Source organism: Equus quagga, chromosome 2 (assembly GCF_021613505.1).
Source record: "Equus quagga isolate Etosha38 chromosome 2, UCLA_HA_Equagga_1.0, whole genome shotgun sequence".
NCBI lineage: Eukaryota > Metazoa > Chordata > Mammalia > Perissodactyla > Equidae > Equus > Equus quagga.
In genome coordinates, this window is record NC_060268.1 from 32637348 (window position 1) to 32660156 (window position 22809).

Here is a 22809-nt window from a genome sequence, read left to right on the forward strand (position 1 = left end):
AATAAGTGGATGTGTTCCGCTTTGGTATCTCGACACTGTAAAAGTAAAACAGTTCATTTTGCTATGGGCTCTTTGATATAATCATTGTCTGTACTTTAAAATGTTTAGCTGAACTAAAAAGATACAAATCAGACAAGGAATTATAGTGGAAAGAAAAGGAGTCAGGGAGTAGTTTAGAGTGAAGTAAGAAAGTTTTATGGAACGGAACATATGATTAGAAATCAATCTTTTAAAAGTTGAAAGCTATTTTAGAGTTAACTGCTGACAAAAATTTCAAAAAAGCATGATTGCTCTTTACTCTCTTGGAGAAAATTCTCCTAGTCATTAAATATCAGCAGTCTTCATGCCCAAATTTCAGAAAGTTTTCCGAGTCTTCTGGGAATCAAAATTGAATTTGAAAAGAAGACAGTTTTGTTTGGAGAGGACAATAGTCGAGACCTTATCAGATCGTTGTAGGTTCATATTGTAGCTTTTAGCTTTTCCTTGAACAAAGGGATAATACCAAAATCAATTAAGGCACATCCACAGAGCGACTTCATCTTTGACAAAGTTGCAGAGTGCCAAAGCCAGGCCATCCTCTGGGACTGCTGGCTTTGGTTCTTCCGAAAAGGCTCATTTGTTTTCTTAATTTCTAAAACACATAGGAGAAAAAATGCTGAAATTTGGCATTTCCTTTAGTTTTCATCGCCTTTGAGGGTTAGCAAGCAGGGCCTCACAAATCCCCAGGGGGAGAGGTGGTAAGAGTACATGGTTAGCTTCAGTTTAGAGTTGGGAAAAGCAAGGCCCCCAGGATGATGACATGCTTTTCGCAAGTTCTGGGATAACCCACAAACAATGCTGTCATTCTCTAAAACTGCAGAAGTATTTGCAATATCTTGGTCTCACAATCTAGACTCCAAATAATGCCAGAGATGCTGAGGTGATCCATCATGCACAGTAACTGGAGTTTCTGTGCTCTTCACTGTATCCTGCTGGAAAATTAGAAAGAGAATTTGTTTCTCTGAATATTAAAAGGGAAAGACTTTCTCTTCTCTATTAATGCACAAATAAGTATGTCTCTGTATGGAAACTGAGCATAAGAAAAAGGAAGAAATAATGTGCTCTGCTGGGGGTGATACACATTCTGTATAATACGGGGGACAACCGTGTCTAAAGCAGAGACAGAAAAAAATGATATTTTACTTCTTAAATGCCTGTGTCAGCGAGCATCAGCATCAGAAAGGTAGAATGGAAAAAGCATTTCGCTGAGAATCAGGGGACCTAAGTTGTAGGCCCAGCTCTGCCAATGAATAAAGTCATTCAGTCTTTCCAGGTCTCTTTTGTCTCATCTGTGAAATGAGAACATTGGATGAGTGGATGTAAGTCTGTTCCAACACTAAAGCCCATGACTCTATAAGAAATTCATAGCCTGTTCCTATGGGTTAGATAACTCTCGACATATATTTCCATGCTGCAATCAATATAATTTTCATTTTGAATGAAAGAAAAGTGTATGCCATGGAGTGTACGTTTGGTTTTATCAGTATTTTGACTGCCACAGAATTAGGAGTTGTGTCTGGGGCAAAAGTGGACGTTGCTACTTTCTTCCATTACTGGTTTTGCTCCAAAATATGTATGTTTGGAATTATAAGAGAGTCTCTTAAGAAGTTACTGCAGTTATTGCCTTTCTCCACTTATGCACTTCCAGTCTTTTAATAACTGGGAGCTAAAATTCCCTGACCAGTAGTTTTAATTTGCATTAAAAACAGATTTATTATTTACAGAAGCACAAAGAATTTATGGGACTGAAAGCTGCAACTCCAGCTTGGATCTCGCCTAATCATAGCCATGGAATCAATTAACAGTTCATCTGTGAAATGTGATAAAATCTTATGAGATACATATTGCCCAATAACTGAGAATGAGATGAAAGTGTGCTCCATAAGGGTAACGGGGCTTCAGGGTTTTACAATCGCCATTGAATAGATTTCCATTAGAAACTCAGTATTCAGGATGGCCACAAAAAAAAAAAGCCTGTGTCTGAACAGATGATAGAGCATTGAGTAATAAACCTAGCCAGCCATTCCTGCTTTGATTAGTTTCCAACACCCTAGAAAAGGAGGCCATTTATTTAAGTGTTGTTGCTCATGGCAAATGAGTATGTGAGGCTTGGGGGTAGATGGGGGTAGGTGGAGGGAAAGATTGAGTGCAGAGCTATAAATTGCCGCAAAGCTAGTGCCTCCAAGAAGGGCTGCTTGGGAGGCCAGAGGACTCTGGTGTGTAGTGAGCCTCCATGGGGTGGGTCAGGGGCTTCTTAGTGATATCTTGGAATCTACTTCGGAAAACTTGGATTCTTTTCTGACCAGATTGGAGATCATTTTTTAGACCAGAGGTGGTTTTTCATCCAAATCTTGCTATGCCCTCTATTTTGTCTCTTTTTGTACATGGGAGCTTTATATTCTTGCATCATGTCAAGCTTTAAAATGTACCCTTCTCAAAGATCATACAGCCTAAGTCTCTTATTTTACCCTTGAGAAAATTGAGTCTAATGCTGAGTGATTGACCCAAGATTACAAAGCTAATGGATCCCAGAATGAGGATAGAAGTCTCTTGATTTTCCATGAAACACTCTAGAGATTAATTATTCCCAATGGGCTATCTAACTGACAACTGCTAATGCTACAGAATCAATTTGTCATCAGTGTTACGTGTAATCATTAAACTTAAGCTGAAAAGCAAGTAAATGACATGGATTTGAGATGAAGAACAAACTCAAAGTTTTACCTACATATCTTCTTGGAATTATGCATGCTGGTTTTACTACAGATAAGATAGGCCCAGGAGTATCCCCAGGCAAGTTGAATTTCTTGGAAAATTGGCTTGAACAGATAGGTTTTCTGAGGCTTAGGATAAGCCGCAGTGACTGTGAACCGGGGCTCCTGTGTTAGAGAATGAACATGTGGGAACCACCCCCAGCGTCCCCTCTCCTCACCCTAATGGGTGTTGATGTTGACAGTTTCTCACCCTCTATCTCACTCTGTTTGTTCTCCTACCTGTTGCAGTTTTGAAACAACAGTAGGATATTTTGGGATGAAGCCAAAGTCTGGTGAGAAGGAGATCACACCCAACTACGTGTTTATGGTGTGGTATGAGTTCTGCAGTGACTTCAAGACGATTTGGAAACGGGAAAGTAAAAGCATATCTAAAGAGAGGTAAGGTTCTAATAAAGTCATTAATACCCCCGTCAGGAGTCTAGGAGACTGCCTCTGAAACCGAACAAAGTGTGCACATTTCACACGTGTCAGTGTTGTCTTTCAGATCAAGTAGACATCGAAGAAGGATTATGGCCTCAGGGTTCATAGGGAAATTCGGGGGAGGCTTGCTGTCCGCACAAGCAGATACACTCACGTGATCCGATAAGTTACACTTTCTTAACCCCTTCCAATTACTAGCTAGTAAATGAAAGGGGAGCTGTGCTAATTTGCAACAGATTGCTTCTCTGTGTATTTTCATGTTGGCCCAGGCTAAATGAGGCAGCCTCGCTGTCGCAGACAGTACAGACAAATAAAAGTGAATGCTTTTCCCATTAATATACTGAACTTGCATCAAAGGGAAATCTCTGCGACTCGGGCCACACTTAACACTGTGTTGAAGCCCCGCTCTGGATTTACAGCGCCACTTCTGACTCCCTGTATCCTGCTGAGGACATCAAACTGCGTGCCGCTCGGCCTCATTGCAGCCTCCTGATTTTATTAGTTGGGGGTAGAAGAAAAACCTCGGCTCTGAATACAGGGAGAGAGAGTGTGTATGTGTGTGTTCGTTCTCCTTAGAAAGAGACTGAATTTGGCCCTGTTTATCAGCAAAAAGCATTTCTGTTGATCACTGTTTTGATCAGGTCGCCACTGTGCTACAAAGGGTGTCATGAATTTAAACTTCAAACAGGGCTTGCTACTACTCCTGCAGAACAGATGTATAAGAGTGTCATTCAAAGTGGTGTAGGAGACCAAGAAATTCTACAAATTAAGGAAAATGGTTTATTTAATTATAGCATCTATATCTCACTAAACATTGCGACCTCAAATTCCACAATTCAGTGTTTTTGTTCTTTGTAACCAGCAAAATGGCATATACATAAGATATTTAGACACACATACACACACTATACAATAATATGTTTCACCTTAAAAAGCTATTTTTAAAGGGGTCAAACTTTAGAGATGAGTCTCTGAATATTTTCTCAGGGAGTTTTTTCCCTGAGAAAAAGAAAGCTGCCTTTCTTTCTAAAGACGTCAAAGAGCTTTAACAATATTTATCAACACATCTTTCCACCATCACCTCTTTGGGAACATGGAATTAAACTGAGTATATCCATCATACAGATAAACTGAAGCAGAGAAAAGTTGTGACATGCTTTAGAAAATAGATTGTTGATAGTAACATGAGAAAAAATCCTAAAAATCTTGACACTCAACTCATTGCTATTGTCTTGTAATCGCTTATTTAACCCATTCGGCTAAAATGAGCTCCTGTGGAATAAGTTCTGTGTCCTTTGAGCCTCCTAGAGAAGTGACCAAGGCAAGTGCCTCTCCCTCTGACACGGTAGCAGCTGGCCAGTCAGCTCTCCACATCTACACCTAAAGACCAGGAGATCCAGCAGCGGGCCCTGAATGTACAGCCTTTGCTTAAGATGTTTGCACCTCAGATTTTGAGCATAGTCCTTAGTGAATTTGTCTTTGTAGTTAGAAAGCCCTAAAAAATGGTCCAAAAAAAGAACAGAGAGGGTAATTAATCACTTTGCATTTTAGAAATCTTCTGTTGAAATACTGAACTGTGTTCCAAAATTAGGAGTTTTTCCCTATCAACAGAAGTTAGACCAAACTAACTGTGTGTCAGCAGTTGTGGTGGTATCCAACCGCCCTTCAGAGTAACATTTTCTCTGATTGCTAGCCATAGGTATTTTCAGTGCTGCTTCCTGGGTGCAGCTGGTGAATTACCCACTTCGCACTCTGTAAACCAACACCTTTAAAGGGTCATGACTTCACAGGACCCTTTTCAATTCTTCTCATTTAGCAGTTTCAGGGGTCTCTTCATTCCAGCCATGCTTTGTGAGATGGATCACCAAGGTTCCCAACATAAACAACATCTCTGAAAGTTAATGATGGCTCATAAAATATTTTTGGAAGCAGCTTGTTTACAAAAATTCTATTTGTTAAGAAATGTTAGCACGTTATGTGTATTACTGTTCATCCAGTTAAACAAACTGGTTAATATCCAGGGTTTTCTAGTGAAATGAGGATTTTTTAAAATTGTCCCGTATCTCCTAAGGATTTTAGCTTTTAAAATGTTGGAATCATGTATTCATTATGGTAAAATAAGCAAATTAACTTGAATTCTTCTATTATAATTAAATGAGAAAAATATGATTGCTTTATTTTGACATCTGTTTAATGAGGTTTGATGTTGTCATTTTTGATTATACATTTCCCAGAAATACAGTAAATTCCAACAACAGTAAATGTCAGGAGGTTACATAGCATAGTACGAAGACATCCTCAAAAATCAAATTCATAACCAAATGAAAACCTGATAGCTTGTAATTATTAGGGGAAAAAAACTATAATTTGGGATCTCATCACAAGAAATTTCACCTACTCGACTTTTAGATATATTTGAAGGCCAACCAAACCCCCGAATATCACTGGGAAAAATTAAGGATCAATAGTAGGATTTTCAAAGGGACACATTCACTTCAAAATGAAGTGGAAGTGTCGAAAACTACTTCAGGCGATTTGAGGTCAGTTTTACGTTGTAGAGGATATTTACTTCTTGTTCTGCTTAGTGTGGTTTCCATGAATACACATTAGCTTGATGCAAACTTGAGCTCACCTAGCCCCATAGCAGGGTAACAACTGCCCGTTGTGAAACCCAAAACAATCTTTAAACATGCAAATGACTGTATAAAAATGTCCAATGTTCTTGTGCCTCGTGAGTAATCAACAAACCCTATCATTATCTGCAGATTAACAGTAGAAGAGCAAGCTACTATACGATGGTATATTAATGGCATAAACTTTCCTTGGCATTTAAACCAATATAGGCAAAATAGCAAACTTCTGTGACCAAGCACAAATCCAGAATGCCCCACTCCCTAGAGCTTTAGTCTGAGACCCACTCAGTCCTCTTGCGACCCTAGTCCCAGAACTCATCCTCCGATGAAATGTAGCAAGTCCTTCTCTTACTCCTTCTGAGTACAGGTAGTGCTCAGTGGTGTAAAAAAGACCTCTACATAGAGAGTTGAAAACCAGCATTTCTGTGCCATTAATTTCCCATGTGCTCTTGGGCCAGTCACTTATTGCCTGGGGCACCCAATTGTCACATCTGTTAAATGTATGTATTGGAATGAAGCAGGAACTAAGTGTTTACTATGATCTCTTCTAGCTCTAAATCTCTATGAATCGAGAAACTACTTTTCTAATATTCTGAGAAAGTGTGTCTTTTATTTCTGAGATAATGCCCCTCACCTTTGCTCTTGAGTTCATTAGGGAGTATATTAGAAGATATTTCAAGCCAAGGTCTGGTGGTGAGTAGGGGAGAGATGTGGGGTGAGGGAGAATTTTCATTGCCCTCTTGGAATTAGTAAATGTCTACAGCTACTTGGCCTTATGTCCCCAGTTCTTTTCTTGAACACCATATTTTTTTTTTTATTGATTTTCCTCTGCTCACGTGTGTCCAACATTGCATTTAGTGGTTTACTAAAGTTCATCAAGATTTTTACTCTCAGAGGCAGCTTTGCCTTAATTTTACTTTTTCATGCACTTTTGTATTTGTGCCTCTTGATATCCAAACTTTCAATGATTTTTGTAACACACATTTTTCCACCTATTAAATCTACAGATTATCCAAGCATATGCATTATTGCAAAGAGGTAACTTAATTTTTGCTGCTACCTTTACTGACTATTCTTTATTGTTTTCTGTTTAATTATTCTGGGATATAGGACCCTTCTTTATGAAATTTTCCACCATTTAGGTTTATCTTACGACTACATCCCACATGTCCCACACATGCACAAATAGAGGCCACAAACCACTACTACCCACAAAATGAACTATGAATTTGCAAAAGGTGAAGAAATCCCAGAGGATTCATGTCTCCAGGAATAAAGTCTTGGCGAATAATTCACTTTAAGCCAAAGCAAACCTTAGAAGTGCCATTTAAAAAACCCATAATAGGTAAGTAATGAGTGAATAAGGAATTTGGTGAATTTTGTGTGAAATGCAAATAAGAAATTTCATTTTACACATAACTGTAATTTGCACCATAGGGGAATGGATAGTTACTTTGGTTTTTTAGTTCAGCTAAATACCAATAGGATTTTTGTTTTAAGTATATTACTTGCAGCTATTTGGCTAATTATGTAACTGCCATACCCTTCACAGCAGATACGTCAGAGCTGTTGTAGGGTTATCCCAAAAGCTGTTCTCAAAGCTCCCTACTGCTCAGGTCACTTTATGACCAGGAGTTGGGGACTTAGGCTGTCATTCAACCCACAAAAGACCCATTGATTGCAGTGTAGACATTGCAGGAATTCCTCTCTCTATGTGATAAAGTTATTCCTGAAAAAAGCTCCATAAAGTACAATTTTTATTTATTGACTTCTGCTTTCCTGCTGACACACATACATGATCATTACAGTAACTTCTAACAAGTTGACTTTCTTTTCCCTAGCCCTCTGTTAGGTGATTAAATGATTTGTATACACTTAACTGCTAAGAAGCTTCATATTATAAGGGAGCCCTTTAATAAAACAAATAATCACCCCCTAGTTAGTTGGCAAAACACTAAATGTCCCAAAAAGCTAACTTATAAAGAGAACTATCATAATCACGAAGAATCCAACCTGCTTATTTCCCAACCAATGAGTTTAAAACTACTTCTGCAAAATTAAAAATATGTCATGAATAAGGAGAGAGGACAGTAGACTTTAAAATGTTAAGAATTCTAGGATCATTGATTTTAAAACTAAAACACTTCTTTTGACCCTCTTTCCTCTGGAAACTGTCCTTCTGTCTCTCTCCTTTCCCTTCTAGCTTCTTAAAAGAAGAGTTTATATTCATTCTCACTTCTGTCTCCTTAGCACACCCTCCCTCCTTCCTGTATCAGTAAGGATAAAGCCTCACCTGCCATAACAAGGACCAAAATAAACTGCTGCTTAAACAAGAAAAGTTTATTTTACTTTTGCCTAACAATCTGAGTGCAAGTTGTTTAGATGTTGGGGACCCAGGTTCCTTCTCTTTTGTGGTGGCCATCATTCAGGTGTGGTCTGTATTCACAAGGTTGAAGGTGGCTCACATCACATCCACTAACACCACTACGGCTGAGCTCCTGCCGGTAGGAAAGGAGGACACACCCTCTCCTTTCAAGGGCGTGGCCTGGAAGGTACACACATTTCATTGAACAAAACTTAATCTCATGGCTACACACAATGGAAGCCAGGAAACCTTATCTGGGAGCCAAGTGCCCAGCTAAAGACTGATGGGTTCTGTTACTGGAGAGAGCAGGAGAAATGGATGTTGAGACCATTAGCAGTCTTTGCCACCTTTGCTAACCGTGAAATCAAGGGCTCTTTCTAACTCCTTGCCACTACTAGCTTTTGACACTTATAATAGTTTCTTCCACCTTGAGATGCCTTATTGCCTTGATAGTATTCTGGGTCTCTTTCTGCAAAGGTGACCACTCCTCCTCCGTCTCCTTCATTAACTCCCCTTTTTCTCCTATTCCTTAAGTGTGGACTTTCCTCAAGGTTCAGATCTCAGTGTTCCTCTTTTCTGCTCAATACACTCTCCCTAGCTAGTCCCAACTATTTTCACAGCTTCACTTAGCACCTCTTTGCCAAGGCCTCTTCTACTCAGAGCAACCTCTTAGTTCTAAGTCTTAGACTCAGATCTCCTACTGCACGTTAAACGTTTCCACAGGATGACCAGCCTTCATCTGCAATTCAGTGTGTCCCAAGTAGAATATATTCTGTCTCAACTGAGGCCCACTCCTCTTAGCTTCCATGACTTTCAGTTGCACCACTATCCTTCTAGTAGCAAAGAAGCAGGCTGGAAACTCAAATCATCTTTTATGCTACAAGATTCATTTTCCACCTATTGCTGACTGCTCGGTTTTGCCTTCTTGGTGGTTATTCTTCTTTACCCTGTCTTCACAATGATTCTGCCCTAGTTCGGGACCTCATCGCTCACCTACATTATTGAAACATCTTTCTAACTATTCTCTTTGCCTATTGTTTTTCTATTTCCTCTTCAATGTCCCTTAACATTGCATCCAGTTGTCTTTCTAAAACAGAAGTTAGATCACATCTATTTCTTTAAGCATATTCTGGTTTTATTTCTAGCACTGATGAAGTAAAGGGAAGAGAATTAGCCGTGATTGGTACTTATATTTGTTAAGTATTGCTGAGTCGTTACAACAGCCCTAAAAAGAAGGTGTATTGTTATTTCACAGATAAGCATGGAATTGCCGATGTCACAGTTTCACTAGTAAGCAACAGAATGCAGGATGAAGACCTAGGTCTTATTTGATGCTAAAGCTTGAGCTCTTTTGAGTATTCCATATTCCCTCCCAAAGTAGAGCATGAGCCTCCAAAAACTTGCCCTTAACTCACTTTCCAACTTCATTTCCCATATCCTCATTCCACATGTACCCACCATGGGGACTCACTGTTTCTCACACCGGCACGTTCTGGCCTTGTGTTGTCATTGAATGATGCCTTTACACTGCATTATCCCTGGTTATTTCCTGCTGGTCAAATTATAGTCATCCTTTAAGGATTATGTCCAAATCAGTTTCTCTTGAAATTTTCTGAAATACCCCGAAGAAGAATAACTACCTCTTCTTCTGGTCTCAGACAGCATGTTTTTCTTACCATCCTTTAGCACTTCATTCATTCCAACCTGTTATTTGAGAAGTCTGTGTGTCTTTTTCCACCTCTGGGACATAAACCTGTTCCTTGTGGCATCTTTTATGGTGCGTCCTCCAGCACAGAGCCTAATAATTGTTTATTGATGTAGAAAGGACTTCACAACGTAGTATGACATGATATTAAGTGAACATTGAAGATCCTGGGTGGTGTAGGAGGTTGGAGGAGGAAATGATCCCAAAGAAATGTGGAGGCTTAGGGAAGGTTTGGGGAAGATGTTTAGCCCTAAACAGAACGTCTCTGGGCAGAAAGTTGTAGAGAGGACTCAGAAGCCAGTGGGGGAATATTAACAATCAGTCGCTCTCAAATCTGGCAGGTCTTCCAAATCACCTGGAGAGCTTTGTAAAAAATAAATAGATCTACAGAATGAGAATCCCAGGGGGTGGAGTCTAGGGAGCTGCAGTTTTAGAAAGCTCCCCACAGAGGTGGCAGAGCAAGAATTCGTTTTGTTTGGTGGTTTCAATAAATGCCTTGGCCTCACTCATCCCTTGCTTAAATATATTGGGTCAGCTTTGGAGGTGGGAGGGAGAAGGATACCTCCCCAGTGATTCTTACTACATTCAGCCAAGTTTAGGAACTGCTAGACATAGGTGATCTTGAAGATCTCTTCCAGCCCTGATTTCCTGTCATTTTACATTGGAAATTTGCAGGGAATTCAGCTACATAGAGAAGAAAGGGGTAAGGACATCTTGGAGATCGCATGGCAAAGGCCTGGACTTGGGAGACTCAAACACACATTTTGGAGGAATCATACTGTGTGATTTCTGGGGCCAGCCTAACTGCGATCTTTTCTGTGCATCCTTCCCTGAGTGCTCGGTCCACATCGTCTCTCATGTATTTGCATTTTGCATTCCCAAAATATAAATTTGCAGCAGTTAGCTTGATTTACACACATGTGTAAAGATTATCTATTATGTGTTAAGTGCTGTACAAGCTTTGAGACCCTGTTCTGTAAGAATTTAATCTAGTGATCACATACTGCCTCCTTCACAAAGCTTCCCCAATCTCTGTGAGCTCTCTTCCCTCCAAAGTTCTTAGGGGTTACTGACTTTTCAATTTTGGAGTTAGTGACTTCTTTTTCATTTATTTAGTTGTAAACATTTTCTCTCTTAAATAAATTGTAAACCCTAGAAGACCAGGGCCGTATCTTGTACTTCATTTCTCTCTAGCACCTTGTAGTTCCTTAACGTATAGTAGGTGTTCAATTAATATTTGTTGAACAAATAAGCAATCGCTGTTTTCTTTTGCCACGCTGAAATTGATTATAGAATTTGCTGTCTGCTGCTGATAGATGAGACATCCTATTTATTTGTATTTTGGTGGTAGAATTCTCCAAATATATCCCATATGGGTTGCCTTGGCCCAAGCATCTGAAATCTTATTAGCTTTGTTAAAGAGGATAGACATGATCAGAACAAGGAAGATTAGTTAATGGGGTAAAAATAATTACCTTCTCTGTTCTTGACTGTATTACTTTCAATTTATCTTAAAAGAAAAAAAGCTAGAGAAAAACAAGGAAGTGAAGATTCTTGGGATTCGTGGCTGTGCCAAGCCTCAGACCTCTTTGGAGCTCAAATAAGAACCTTAAAGAGCATCTGTCCACACTCTATTTGCCTAGCTTGGCAGACAGCAATGGAAACCCAAAGTAAGTCTCCTTCATTCAGCTAGAATATTTCTAAATTGCTTATCTGTGGGACTCCTGACAGCTCCCGCCTTGCGCATAGAATAGGTGGAATAGGGGGCTGCCTGGGTAGTATGATTTGAGGGGCACCGGCAGGGCTGCCTGCCCATACAATCTCGCCTGTCTGCTCACCCTTTTTGTTTTAGTCACCCATGCAGACAGGCTCTGATCAGTTCAAGTTTTTGGTGAGATTCAGTAGGCAGTACAGGTTTCAAAACCCAAAAGGAGTGCAGGGGGTCGAGGGGTTGGCGTCTACAGGCACTTGCATGTCTTCATTATCAGAATTGGAAGGCTCTTCCAAAGATTAGCCGTGCATTGCAATTAACTTTGCAGATTTATGACCCAGGGCTGACTTCAGTTTCTAAGCTGCCTCCCAGACGCCTCTCCCTGAACAAGGAAATACAATGCCGTTACCTTTCACTCTGCACCTAAACCGCCGGGTGGCGCGGGGTGTTTCGTCTACCGAGTGCAGAGTGATGGGGTTTAACTGATCAAGCATTCCAGGGCAAATCCAGGGACCCTCTTACTTCCACTCCCCTGTGGCCTGTGGGGAAGCTCTGCAAACGGAAGCGGCCTTTGTTCTGCAATTAATCATTTAGAGTCAAAGTGTGTTTGGGTACTACAAGTGATAGCCCGCAAAAACTATGAAGGGACTGATTGTGTGGCTGGTGAAATTCAGTCTCGAAGAGAACTTCCTTCATTGTAAATAGAAAAATATCTTAGGAATGGGATAGGGAAAATTGTCAGATTTCGGAAGTAGAAGTGATGGGCTCATTTATCATGGAATGACTTTTAGAGACTAGATTCTGGTGTGTGAGGAGTTAAGTCTTTCAAGTCTAAAACCTGTGTTACTTTCCTGCTGGTCTGTCTTACCATGGCTGCTAGTGAGACTGATCTGGAGGGCCTCGGGGTGGAGGGGTAGTCAGGGTCAAGGGGCAGATTCTAAAGAGAGAAGAAGCATGGAAGAGTGCATCTGTCCAAGTATGTAGGCCTGTTAGCCTGCCTGAGAGAAATGATTTTGGGGTTGCCCATTATTTCATATTGTCTACGGCTCTCTTCCCTGAGTTTTATTTTCATACCCTTTGGAAACATTCCACATAGACTAGTCAATGATGCTTTCATGATCTGCTGCAGTGAGGAAGACGTTTCCTTTTACATTGAGGAGTTAATGAGTTTGGTCTTTGCATTGTTTATACTGACAGCAAAGAGTGACTTACTCATTTCTTTGACTTTCATAACTCTTACCCATGTGTAATAGTTATATCAAGAATTCAAAAGTACCTAGTGAGGGAGTGTTTTCAAGCTGCATAGAAATAAGGGAGATGCCCCTGGCGCGTCTCCATGGTTGCATTTACTTATTTAGAACCAAAGCTGCATGTGAGCCCCCTTTCCCCTGGCTATGGAGAAACAACCTGACTCAGTGAACTGAGGACAGTACCTTCTGGAGACTTAAGGAATATCAGAAGACCTGAACAAACTCCACCGAGCTCACAGAGAGCCCTACTTCTAATATCCAGACTACTAGGCAATGACTGGAGGATGGCCTGACATAGCTATGTCCTTCTAAAAGCACAACATTAAGGACAATCCCTATGATGTTAATTCCATCTCTGCTTCAGGTAATTGTAATGGGGAAAGTTATCAAGATGTTGCCCTCAACCTTCTCCATCTAAAGTACTGTAAATCATGTGGTATTGAGCTTTCTTAAGCAATAAAGCCACTTCCACACCTCCCCAAAGTCTCTTTGTATAGTATTCTTTGTTCCTTGGTCTGATGCCCCTTAGTTCAAGGCTACAAGGAGATCATGGCAAAGGAGTGAAGATGCAGTTGATATTTCATCTTTGCAGCTTCTTATACTCCTTCTCTGACTTTTTCTTCTAAAGGGAGACCATAAAAATGTCATAATTTTCTTATAGAAGAAGCTGTCCCTAATAATGATTAGTAAAGCCAACCTCATTGGATAGTCAGACTGGCAAGTTCATTATTTTACAAACGTGGTCTCCAGTAGGTGCCAACTCCTTTTCCATCCCACAAAAAATTTCTTCACCATTCAAAGGTCTCTAGGCCAAAATTTACTGGGCCATTGATAAAGGCATGTTTTTCTCATGTTGTTTTGTTGACCATGTTCCTCCATGTATTTCAGAATCATCACCAGAATGAAGAGTTCTTGTACTTGCTAGAGAGATTCCGGTTTAAGTTTTAGGATGTGTCTAATGGTATAGTGGTTTGGATCTTCAGCTTTTATTAACCTTTTCAGGGAACTTGGGGGTATTCCCTGTGGTGTGCTGACTTAGAGGTCCATTACTATAGGTGTTGGCACACAGAGGCTGCTTTTTCCTTTTCTAGACTATTTTGACCTCTTCTCTTTAGTGTTGAGTGATACTACGTCTTCTTTAAACAGATTCACATTACAGCTGGTCAGATTTCATGCTTTTACCAACATGCATTCCGTGAACTATATTCCTTGCAATGCCTGCCTTTTCTTTATCCACTGACGTTTACAAAGCCATTGACTTTGAACGTCCAGTGAAGATGTGTACATGGTCTGGGTCATGCACCGATTAATGTTTTTAGGTCACAGTGTACTGGATGTCTGATAGAGCTTCCTCTTTGAAGCAAGTAGCATTATAAGCAAAAATTTTACTTCTGTACTCCCAAAAGTCCCTTCCTTGGTCCTGTTGTCTACATTGCAGAAGAGTGATTTACTAACAAGTATGCCCTGGTAATATTACAAGATTGTATATTTTCCACCTGCTGAAGTGAATTCATCATTATCATTTAAGAGAATTTCTAACAGATTTCACCAATAGGTGTTTAAAACATAATGGCATTTTGTGGGGGCTATTTACCCATTTTTTCTTCATTTTTTTTTAAAGACTTTATTTTTTTAGAACAGTTTTAGGCTTACAAAAAAATTGAGAAGGAGGTGCAGAGATTTCCCATATGCCCCGTGTCTCCACACATGCATAGCCTCCCCCATTATCAACATTACTCATCAGAATGGTACTTCCTTTTTTTTTTTTAACAAAAGATGAACCTATATTGACACATCATAATCACCCAATCACCCAGAGTCTGTGGTTTACCTTAGCGTTTGCTCTTGTTGGCATACATTCTGTGGGTTTGGACAAATGTATAATGACATATATCCATCATTAGAATATCATACAAGGTACTTCCACTGCCCGAAAAATCCTCTGTGTTCTGCCTATTCATCTCTCCCCCTTGCCTCACAACCACTGATATTTTTGTTGTCACCATAGTTTTGCCTTTTCTAGAACATTTACTCATTTTTAAACACTAAAATGAACCCCACTCCTTAGAGTGTAGACCCCCAATCTGAGCCATGATTTGAGATCAGTTCTGTCCAGACACCAGTTAATTACCTACATGACTTTCCTTTAATCAAAAATATAAGCTAACCTCATACTTCAGAGTTATTCAGAAGTTAATAGGCTGACAGTCTTGTTACAATTCATACAGATACTCAGAATGGGAAAGAAACGGAAAGGGAAAGAGCAGATGATCAACAACAACAAAAAATGTTAACTGCAGTCACAATTAAATTGGGAGTAACCTTAGGTGAGATCCATTTCATTTTTATTTTGAGGTTATTAAAAGCAAAGCAAAGCAAGCAAATAGAAATTGGAAAGTAGAATAGGCCCAAATCAGGAATATCATGCAAAATTCCAAGCAAGACCATAAAGAAATGAATCATAAAGAAATGTGGCTGATTCCTGCCTTTATGAGAGGGAGGTAAGTGGGGGCTCCAGTGGGCACTTATTTTTTCACCTTTTGGCTCTTCTAGATCTGTCCCCCCCCCAGTGCCTGTCTGTGAGTGTTTGCCAGAGACTGTTGACCTCACAGGCTTAGGACATATCTGGAAAGTACCAAGCAGAGGAGAGTGGTAGAACTGGCCGTGTTTTGATTTTTAAACATTTGATATTTTATTAGAACCCAAAAGCTGGAATCTGATGGCTATGGCTGTCAGAAGAATCATCCTTTTAAGAGTCTTTGTTGTCTTCATCAGTTGACTATTTCCAAGATATTCTTGGACAATTGTTTAGGGAGACTTGTGTTAGCTATCATTCTCCTGGGAAGGAAGGTTGTTTATTTTTTCCTCTTTCCCCCTCGGAGCTTCAGTGGGTTCTATTAAATTCCATTCGCAGAAGTTTTGCAGCTTTTCCTTTTTTTTTTTTTTTGTTTTGAACAGCAGAGCTCTTTTCGTTCAAATGAAAACATACATGAAACTCCAATATACAAAACAGGTAAAGTAAAGCCTTTCTGGTTGAAGCAGGGCTTGCAGATGGTGGAATCTAGAAGGTTCCCCAACTCTTCCTCCTCTCCCCGAGACATCTTTGCTGAATGTTAAGGCTTTTTGGAAGACAATTTGAAAACACTGCTCTAAAGTATTGGTTTCTCCAATAGTGACAAGGAGTGTAAAACAGCATGAACGCTCTATCTACCACCTCCTCAGTATCTCACAGATCTCTTGATTGGCTGATGTGCTTAATTCCTGTGGTCAAAAATGAAGGCACTCCTGTTGTTCTAAACTTCATGATATTTCAGTATATTCTGCCTTGTCCACCATGAATCAATGAAACACTGGATGTCAAAAAAATAAAGATATTCTGCCTCTTCAATCTCATATTGCTGGGTTCTGAATTGGTCTGCTTGATCTGTGAGCATATAAATGTGGCCTGTGGACAGTCCAAGTACACCCAGTTTTGAGTTCTTCCAGAAAGTGAGGATGTAACAGTGGAGAACCTAAGTCTCTAAGTGGAAGGGCGTGTCATTCTTTGGAATGCTAAGTTCACGTAGCTGCTTTGTGACCCCAACTCTCTGATGGGTTAAAGAAAAAGTATGATATTGTGTATTACCTGGCTGTTTCCATTATTAGCATGGGAACAGTGTTCTCTTGCACCTATCTGCATTCTAAGCAGAAGCAGAAATCCCTCCCTAGGTGGTTCTAAGGTTCTAATGTGAAACCAAGGTTGCAAATCACTTCTATAGAGTAAGGACTGAGCAGGAACATCAGAAGGCTTGCGTCCCTATCCCATCTCATACTTGTTTCTTTCCTCAGTAGACTTTGGCAGCAGCTGAAATTTACTGAGGCCTTTAATAACTCCTTAGAAAGCATACGCATTATAATGAGAAAGAAGAAAAGATAGAGTTTTCAAAAGTCAATATGACTGAGGCATTTATGAATTAAGAAGTTATTTTCTTTCTCTAACTTGTTTGTATGGAATTTTTTTCCCTAAATTTCAGAATTTTTTGGAAGAGGTGCCATGTAACCTTTGAGATCAAGTTTAGGTATTTGCCTGTGGGCCATCATGAACAATCATGTGTGATACTCCTGAGTAAATATTTAGACCAGAAACAAAAATAGAAGCAATGTCTAGGCTTGAACCAAAAACGAGTCCAAAACAATGGAGCCAAGGAGGAGATTGAGTATGTATGTAGCTAGAAATTATCTAACCAGCGAGTTCTCTACCTTTTAAGCGAGAGAGGCAAACTGCAGACATGGAACCAGTTGTATAACCTCCCTGAGTCTCAGTCTCCGTGTGGGCCAAGTAATGTGGATACTCTTAGGAACCCTGGCATGCATGCATAAGTAGACATGTATAAATATTTAGCACATTTAGCCCATTTGGGTGGCCTATTTAGGACTCAACCAGCTAATCAATAACTGGAACTAGATTTTTAAATGTTTTTACTTTTTATTCCCAAGGATAAATGCAAAAGATATTCATTCTACAACTCCGCATATTTACTAAACCTTTAGACTTGCTTAAGATGGGGGAAAGAAGCTGTCAAGGCACGTCATTCATTTGTCACTTAGGTATTTGCTAACAACTGACTTGTGCATGGCACAGTGCTAGATATAGGCAAAGGGAGGAGACCCAGATATGCTTAATGCAGGATCCTTGTCCTCAAGTGGTCCCAGGGGTTTCAGGGAAATAGGACACCTATCCAGTCCTAAGATGAAAAGTCCTAAGTGCCTTAAGAGAGGCACAAAGTGCCCTTTCACTTGCGAAAAGAGCAATCATTTCTGGCTAAGAGAGATGAAGGAAGCTTTCATGACTTTGGCACTTAAGCTGGTTCTAGAAGAATGGGAAGAATTCAAGCACATGGAAATGAGTAAGAAAGTCATTGAGGGAACAGTAAGAGCAAGATGCGGAGGTGAGAAAAGCTTTGTGAAAGAACAGGGAGTAGTTTGGCCGAGACTGGATGTGAGGTGAGGGAGGAAATGACACTTGATAAGCAATTGTATGTAATATTTTCTTTAATTTTCACAGCAATTGTGTTATTTAGGTATGGTGTTATTTCTACTTCTAACAGATGAGGAAATTGAGGCTCAGAGGGGTTAAGTGGTTTTCCCAGGGATAATATAAAACCAGACCTGGGTCTGAAAGGTAAGATAGACAGGTAAACTAAATTTAGAACAAGGGGAGCTTTGATTGCCAGGGTAAGGAATTTGAATCATAGACTATGGTTCAAGGGTCGGCATGCTACAGCCTGTGGGAAAAACCTGGCTCACTACCAGTTTTTGTAAATAAAGTTTTATTAGAACACAGCATTGTGTTGCCATTCATTCATATATTTTTTATGGCTCCTTTCACACTACAATGGCAGAGTTGAGTAGTTGCAGACACCGTATCGCCGGCAAAGCCTAAGATCTTTACCTTTACGGAAAGCTTTTGCTAACCCCAGCTATAGCTGATTGGAAGTCAATGAAATTTTTTGAGAAGGGAAGTGATGTTTTTAGATTTAAGCATTTTTAATTGAGACCATGTTCATCAGGATGGATTGGAGGGAACTAGATCATTTAGAAGACTTTCAGTTGTCTGGGCTCTCATCCCTGCATTCCTGGACTATCACAGTAGCCTTCCGACAAGTCTCCCAGCCAAAACTTCGAAGTTGAAAGAGTCCAGACAGGCAGCAAAAATGAGGGAAGTGTGCTGGGTATAAGAAACCAGCTGTGCGAACAGCTGACAGATGGCGCTGCCTGACACCCTCAGGACTGTGGGTATGATAGGGAGTGACAGGAAGTTCTACAAACTGAGATGCTGCTGCACAGAAATGTCACTTGATGCTGCCATACCTTCCAATTTTATGAGAGGTCAGAACTTTGAATTCTTATGGGAAGTCTCTGCATCTACAGATGTTAGCAACTGATTTAAATTTATTTAAACCCTTTGAGATTGATCACACTGCAGACCTCCAGTTTGCAGTCTTTTCCCACGTAATTGCCAGGACGCTGATTCTGAGTGAGTGGAATGCCATCAACAGCAGCAGCTTCTGTAGCTCCTTCAGCAGGCATGACACTTTGCCCAAGAATTTGAAGAACATTTTTGAGAAGTAGACTGACAGACAGACAGACCATCTATGGTCAGGTCAAAGCAGTTTTTAAGACCTACCTATATGCTCTGTCATTCCAATGTACATAACATAGCTAGACTGTCAGAATATTTAAGCATTTGTTTCTTATCATAGGTATGATATACAAAAGCAGCTGAAAAACAGCCTTGCCTTATAAAAGTGATGTGCACTCTAATGTTAGGGACATATGGAGAATGTAGTGAGAATTTGCTGGTTTGTATTTTGCAGGGTCAGTCTTAAGTACTGGTGATGTTCTATTCAGGTGAGACTGAGGGACTTTATATTTTATTGAACTTTAATGGACTTTCACATTTTCCACATAACCATTCTTGATGCCTGAATTTACAGTTGAGAGATTAATCACTTGTAATCATTTGTTCATTCATTTATTCAGTATTTATTGGTCACTAACTATATGCCAGGCAATGTACATGCTGAGGAAAGAGACCCTGAAGTCACATCCCCTGCTTTTGAGAAGCTCCAGTCTAGTGTAAAAGGCAGGTGCATAAAAATGATCACAACACAGTCAGATAACCTAGATAGAGCCAACTCTATCCCGTCAAGTTTACCTTTCTTTATGAAATAAATGTGCCCTGGGGAAAAAAGGTTGAAAAAGGTTCCACTTTATTAATAAAAAGACTTGAAATGTCCTAGAAAGTCTTAGGCAAGACCTCTACATAATTTGTGGAGCTCCTTGTTCAAAAACTAAGAATTTCAAAACAATGACAGCAGAGCATTAAACCAAGAGATCCCATGCAATGGCACAGGTTGCATGCCCGTGAAGTCTTGTGAGCTCAACATTTTCAAGAAATTCAAATGAGCAGTATTTTAGTAAAGTAAAAGATTTTTTCAATTTTGTCCTATAGGTCTCTCTTCATTTACGGCGTGTATATGCATGCCAGCTAGTATATCAAGGCCTCAGGAAACAGCAGGAAAAATGATAGCCACCATCTCTACCCTCATGTATGTTACAGTCTAGCTGAGAGCTTAGCACGTGATCATTTTCATTAGCTGGTCCTATTATGTCTTGATTACATGCTAAGAAAAATATTAAAATGGTCAGTTAGTCTTACGTTTCCTTTATATTTTTAAATATATAGTACTAATTGAAAATATAATTTTAAATGTTATAAATATGTAAATTTTCTGTAAGCAACAAGGATTTTGGTTATCAGAAAAACAAGGTTAATATGAAAATAATATACTCAGAAGTTCTATAATACTTGAAATTTAAATTTTATTTATAGGGCCATTCCCATGGCCGGGTGGTTAAATTCACGTACTCCGCTCTGGTGGCCCAGGGTTTCGCCAGTTCGGATCCTGGGCATGGACCTAGCACCACTCATCAAGCCATGTTGACACAACATCCCACATAATATGACTAGAAAGATCTGCAACTACAATATACAGCTATGTACTGGGTGGGTGGGGGGAGGGCTTTTGGGAGAAGAAGAAAAAGAAGGAAAAAATAGATTCGCAACAGATGTTAGCTCAGGTGCCAATCTTGAGGAAAAAATAAATAAATACATAAATTTTATTTATAATACTTCTAGGAAACTTAAGAAAAAAATGTGAGGAAGTAGCTGCAACCTTTGTTTTGAAGTTTACATAGTTTTTTGAATTTATTTGCTTGAGAAGTTTTTGTCATACCTGCATCAAAGTTTACCTTCTGGATATGACTTTCAGATTCCGTGTTTAGATCAGAAAAGTTAAGGTGAATGCTTTGGTTTGCTAAATCTCGGGCTAATAGCAGTAGTTGATTTGGTTTGCTTTCAGGACTCATCTAAATGATACTACTGCAAGATAGGAACTAGCTAATAACTCTACTTGTTTCATTTATGGTCATAAACTTTACCATGGATTCTTAAAGATCTCTGTGATGGAAGATTCCATAGTGATTATCCTTTATTGATCACTTGCTATATACCAGGTATACTAGATATTTTACATATATGCATTCATTTAATCCTCACAATAATACCATGTGGTTGATATTAATCTCCATTTTATAGATAAGGAAACTGAAGTTTACAGAAGTTAATTAACTTGCTCCAAATTTTCTAGTAACTGGCAGAGTTAGAATTGGAATCCGGCCTACCTGATGCTGAAGCTGCTTGCCACCAAGCTATGGCTTCTCGCAATCCTTTATGATTTTCAAGAGTGCCCCGTGAAAGGGAGGCATAATAATTGATGAGACTATTGGGAGAAGAGCAGGATAGTACCGCTGAGGTCACAGTTGTCCTGGGAAGCCTGGGGTATATATGACTGCCTGTAGTCTGTACAACAGACACTGGCTAGTACGAAAAGGTTTGCAATGGGGATAGGACCTTAGGTTGGCTCCCATTCCCTCTGCCTCTGTATCTGCAACCACCATCACCACCCCAGATATCCAGCAAACATGAAACGTGGTTGCAGGGATGCGGGAATTGGGGAAAGTGATGCTGAGTGGGAGCACGGTAGAAGACCAACTCTGAAAGAAGAGCCCAGAATTCTAAGGTGAAAAAGGAACTACTGAAGCAAAAGGTGACCCCCAGAAAGTTCTCTGAAAGTTAGGGGGGCCAGAGAAAAATAGTAATTTCAAACCATTCCATTGGAATTGATATTAAAGAGTTACTGATAGATGTTCTCTTTGAAAACGAATCTTGCTGGAGAGAAGCCAAGAAGAGTAGATGCTCCAAGTTGTGGCCTCATTTACAGCAGCAGCATCTTGGTTTGCAAATCCCTTAACAGTCAGAGTCTCCCATGTAGTCTGACCTGCATTTGATCCTTGTAATGCATTCTTTTCTTGTGTAAGTATAGTCATAGTTACTGCTGCAAACAGAAAAGTTTAGTGTGCAGTGTGGTTGTACACCCTCAGACCCAGGTCAGTGTTGAGAAGTGCCCGTTCTCAGGGCAGCTTTGCAGATGTATTTCTTGGGCTTTATAAATCGTTGCTCATCTTTGTCTCATTTTTATTTCTTTCCTGTTGCACAAGTCAGCATGTTAAACTAATTGAAACAAACTTGTACATGTGGACACAGAGATTGGATTACTAGATGTGTGTTTTAAGTAAATTGTGTAAAATTAGCTAAGTAAAGAGCTGAGGCACTCAGCCACTACAACATTAAGCAAATATGTGATCAATGTTGAGCAAAAGCTTTTTGAAGCCCTGAACAAAATGCATGTTTATTTTTTAAAAAATGTCTATGAATCGGTGGATCTTTAAATATTTAATATTTTTAAAATACTTTTTAAGAAATCTTTTAAGGGGCCAGCCCCATGGCCTAGTGGTTAAGTTCGCATGCTCCACTTCAGCAGCCTGGGTTCATGGGTTTGGATCCCAGGCGTGGACCTACACCAGTCGTTAGCCATGCTGTGGTGGCATCCTACATATAAAGTGGAAGAAGATTGGCACAAATGTTAGCTCATGGTTGGTCTTCCTTAAGCAAAAAGAGGAAGATTGGCAACAGATGTTAGCTCAGGGCAAATTTTCCTCAAGCAAAAATAAATGAATAAAATAATTTAAAAAAAGAAATGTTGGGGTCGGCCCAGTGGTGCAGCAGTTAAGTTCACAGGTTCCGCTTCTCAGCGGCCTGGGGTTCGCCGGTTCAGATCCCGGGTGCAGACATAGCACCACTTGGCAAAAGCCATGCTGGGGTAGGCATCCCACGTATAAAGTAGAGGAAGACGGGCATGGATGTTAGCTCAGGGCCAGTCTTCCTCAGCAAAAAAAGAGGAGGATTGGCAGTAGTTAGCTCAGGTCTAATCTTCCTCAAAAAACAAAAGAAATTTTTTAAACAAGCAT

At 39.9% G+C, this 22809-nt stretch overlaps 1 protein-coding gene across 3 annotated transcripts in view; it reads left to right on the forward strand.

Annotated features, from left to right (window-relative positions):
• FMN1 (formin 1) overlaps positions 1-22809 on the forward strand; it is a 353942-nt gene that overhangs the window by 317081 nt on the left and 14052 nt on the right. For all 3 annotated transcript variants that reach the window (XM_046652860.1, XM_046652862.1, XM_046652861.1), the window contains one exon: positions 3042-3191. In XM_046652860.1, coding sequence (XP_046508816.1) covers positions 3042-3191 — 150 coding nt within the window. The remainder of the gene's footprint in view (positions 1-3041; positions 3192-22809) is intronic.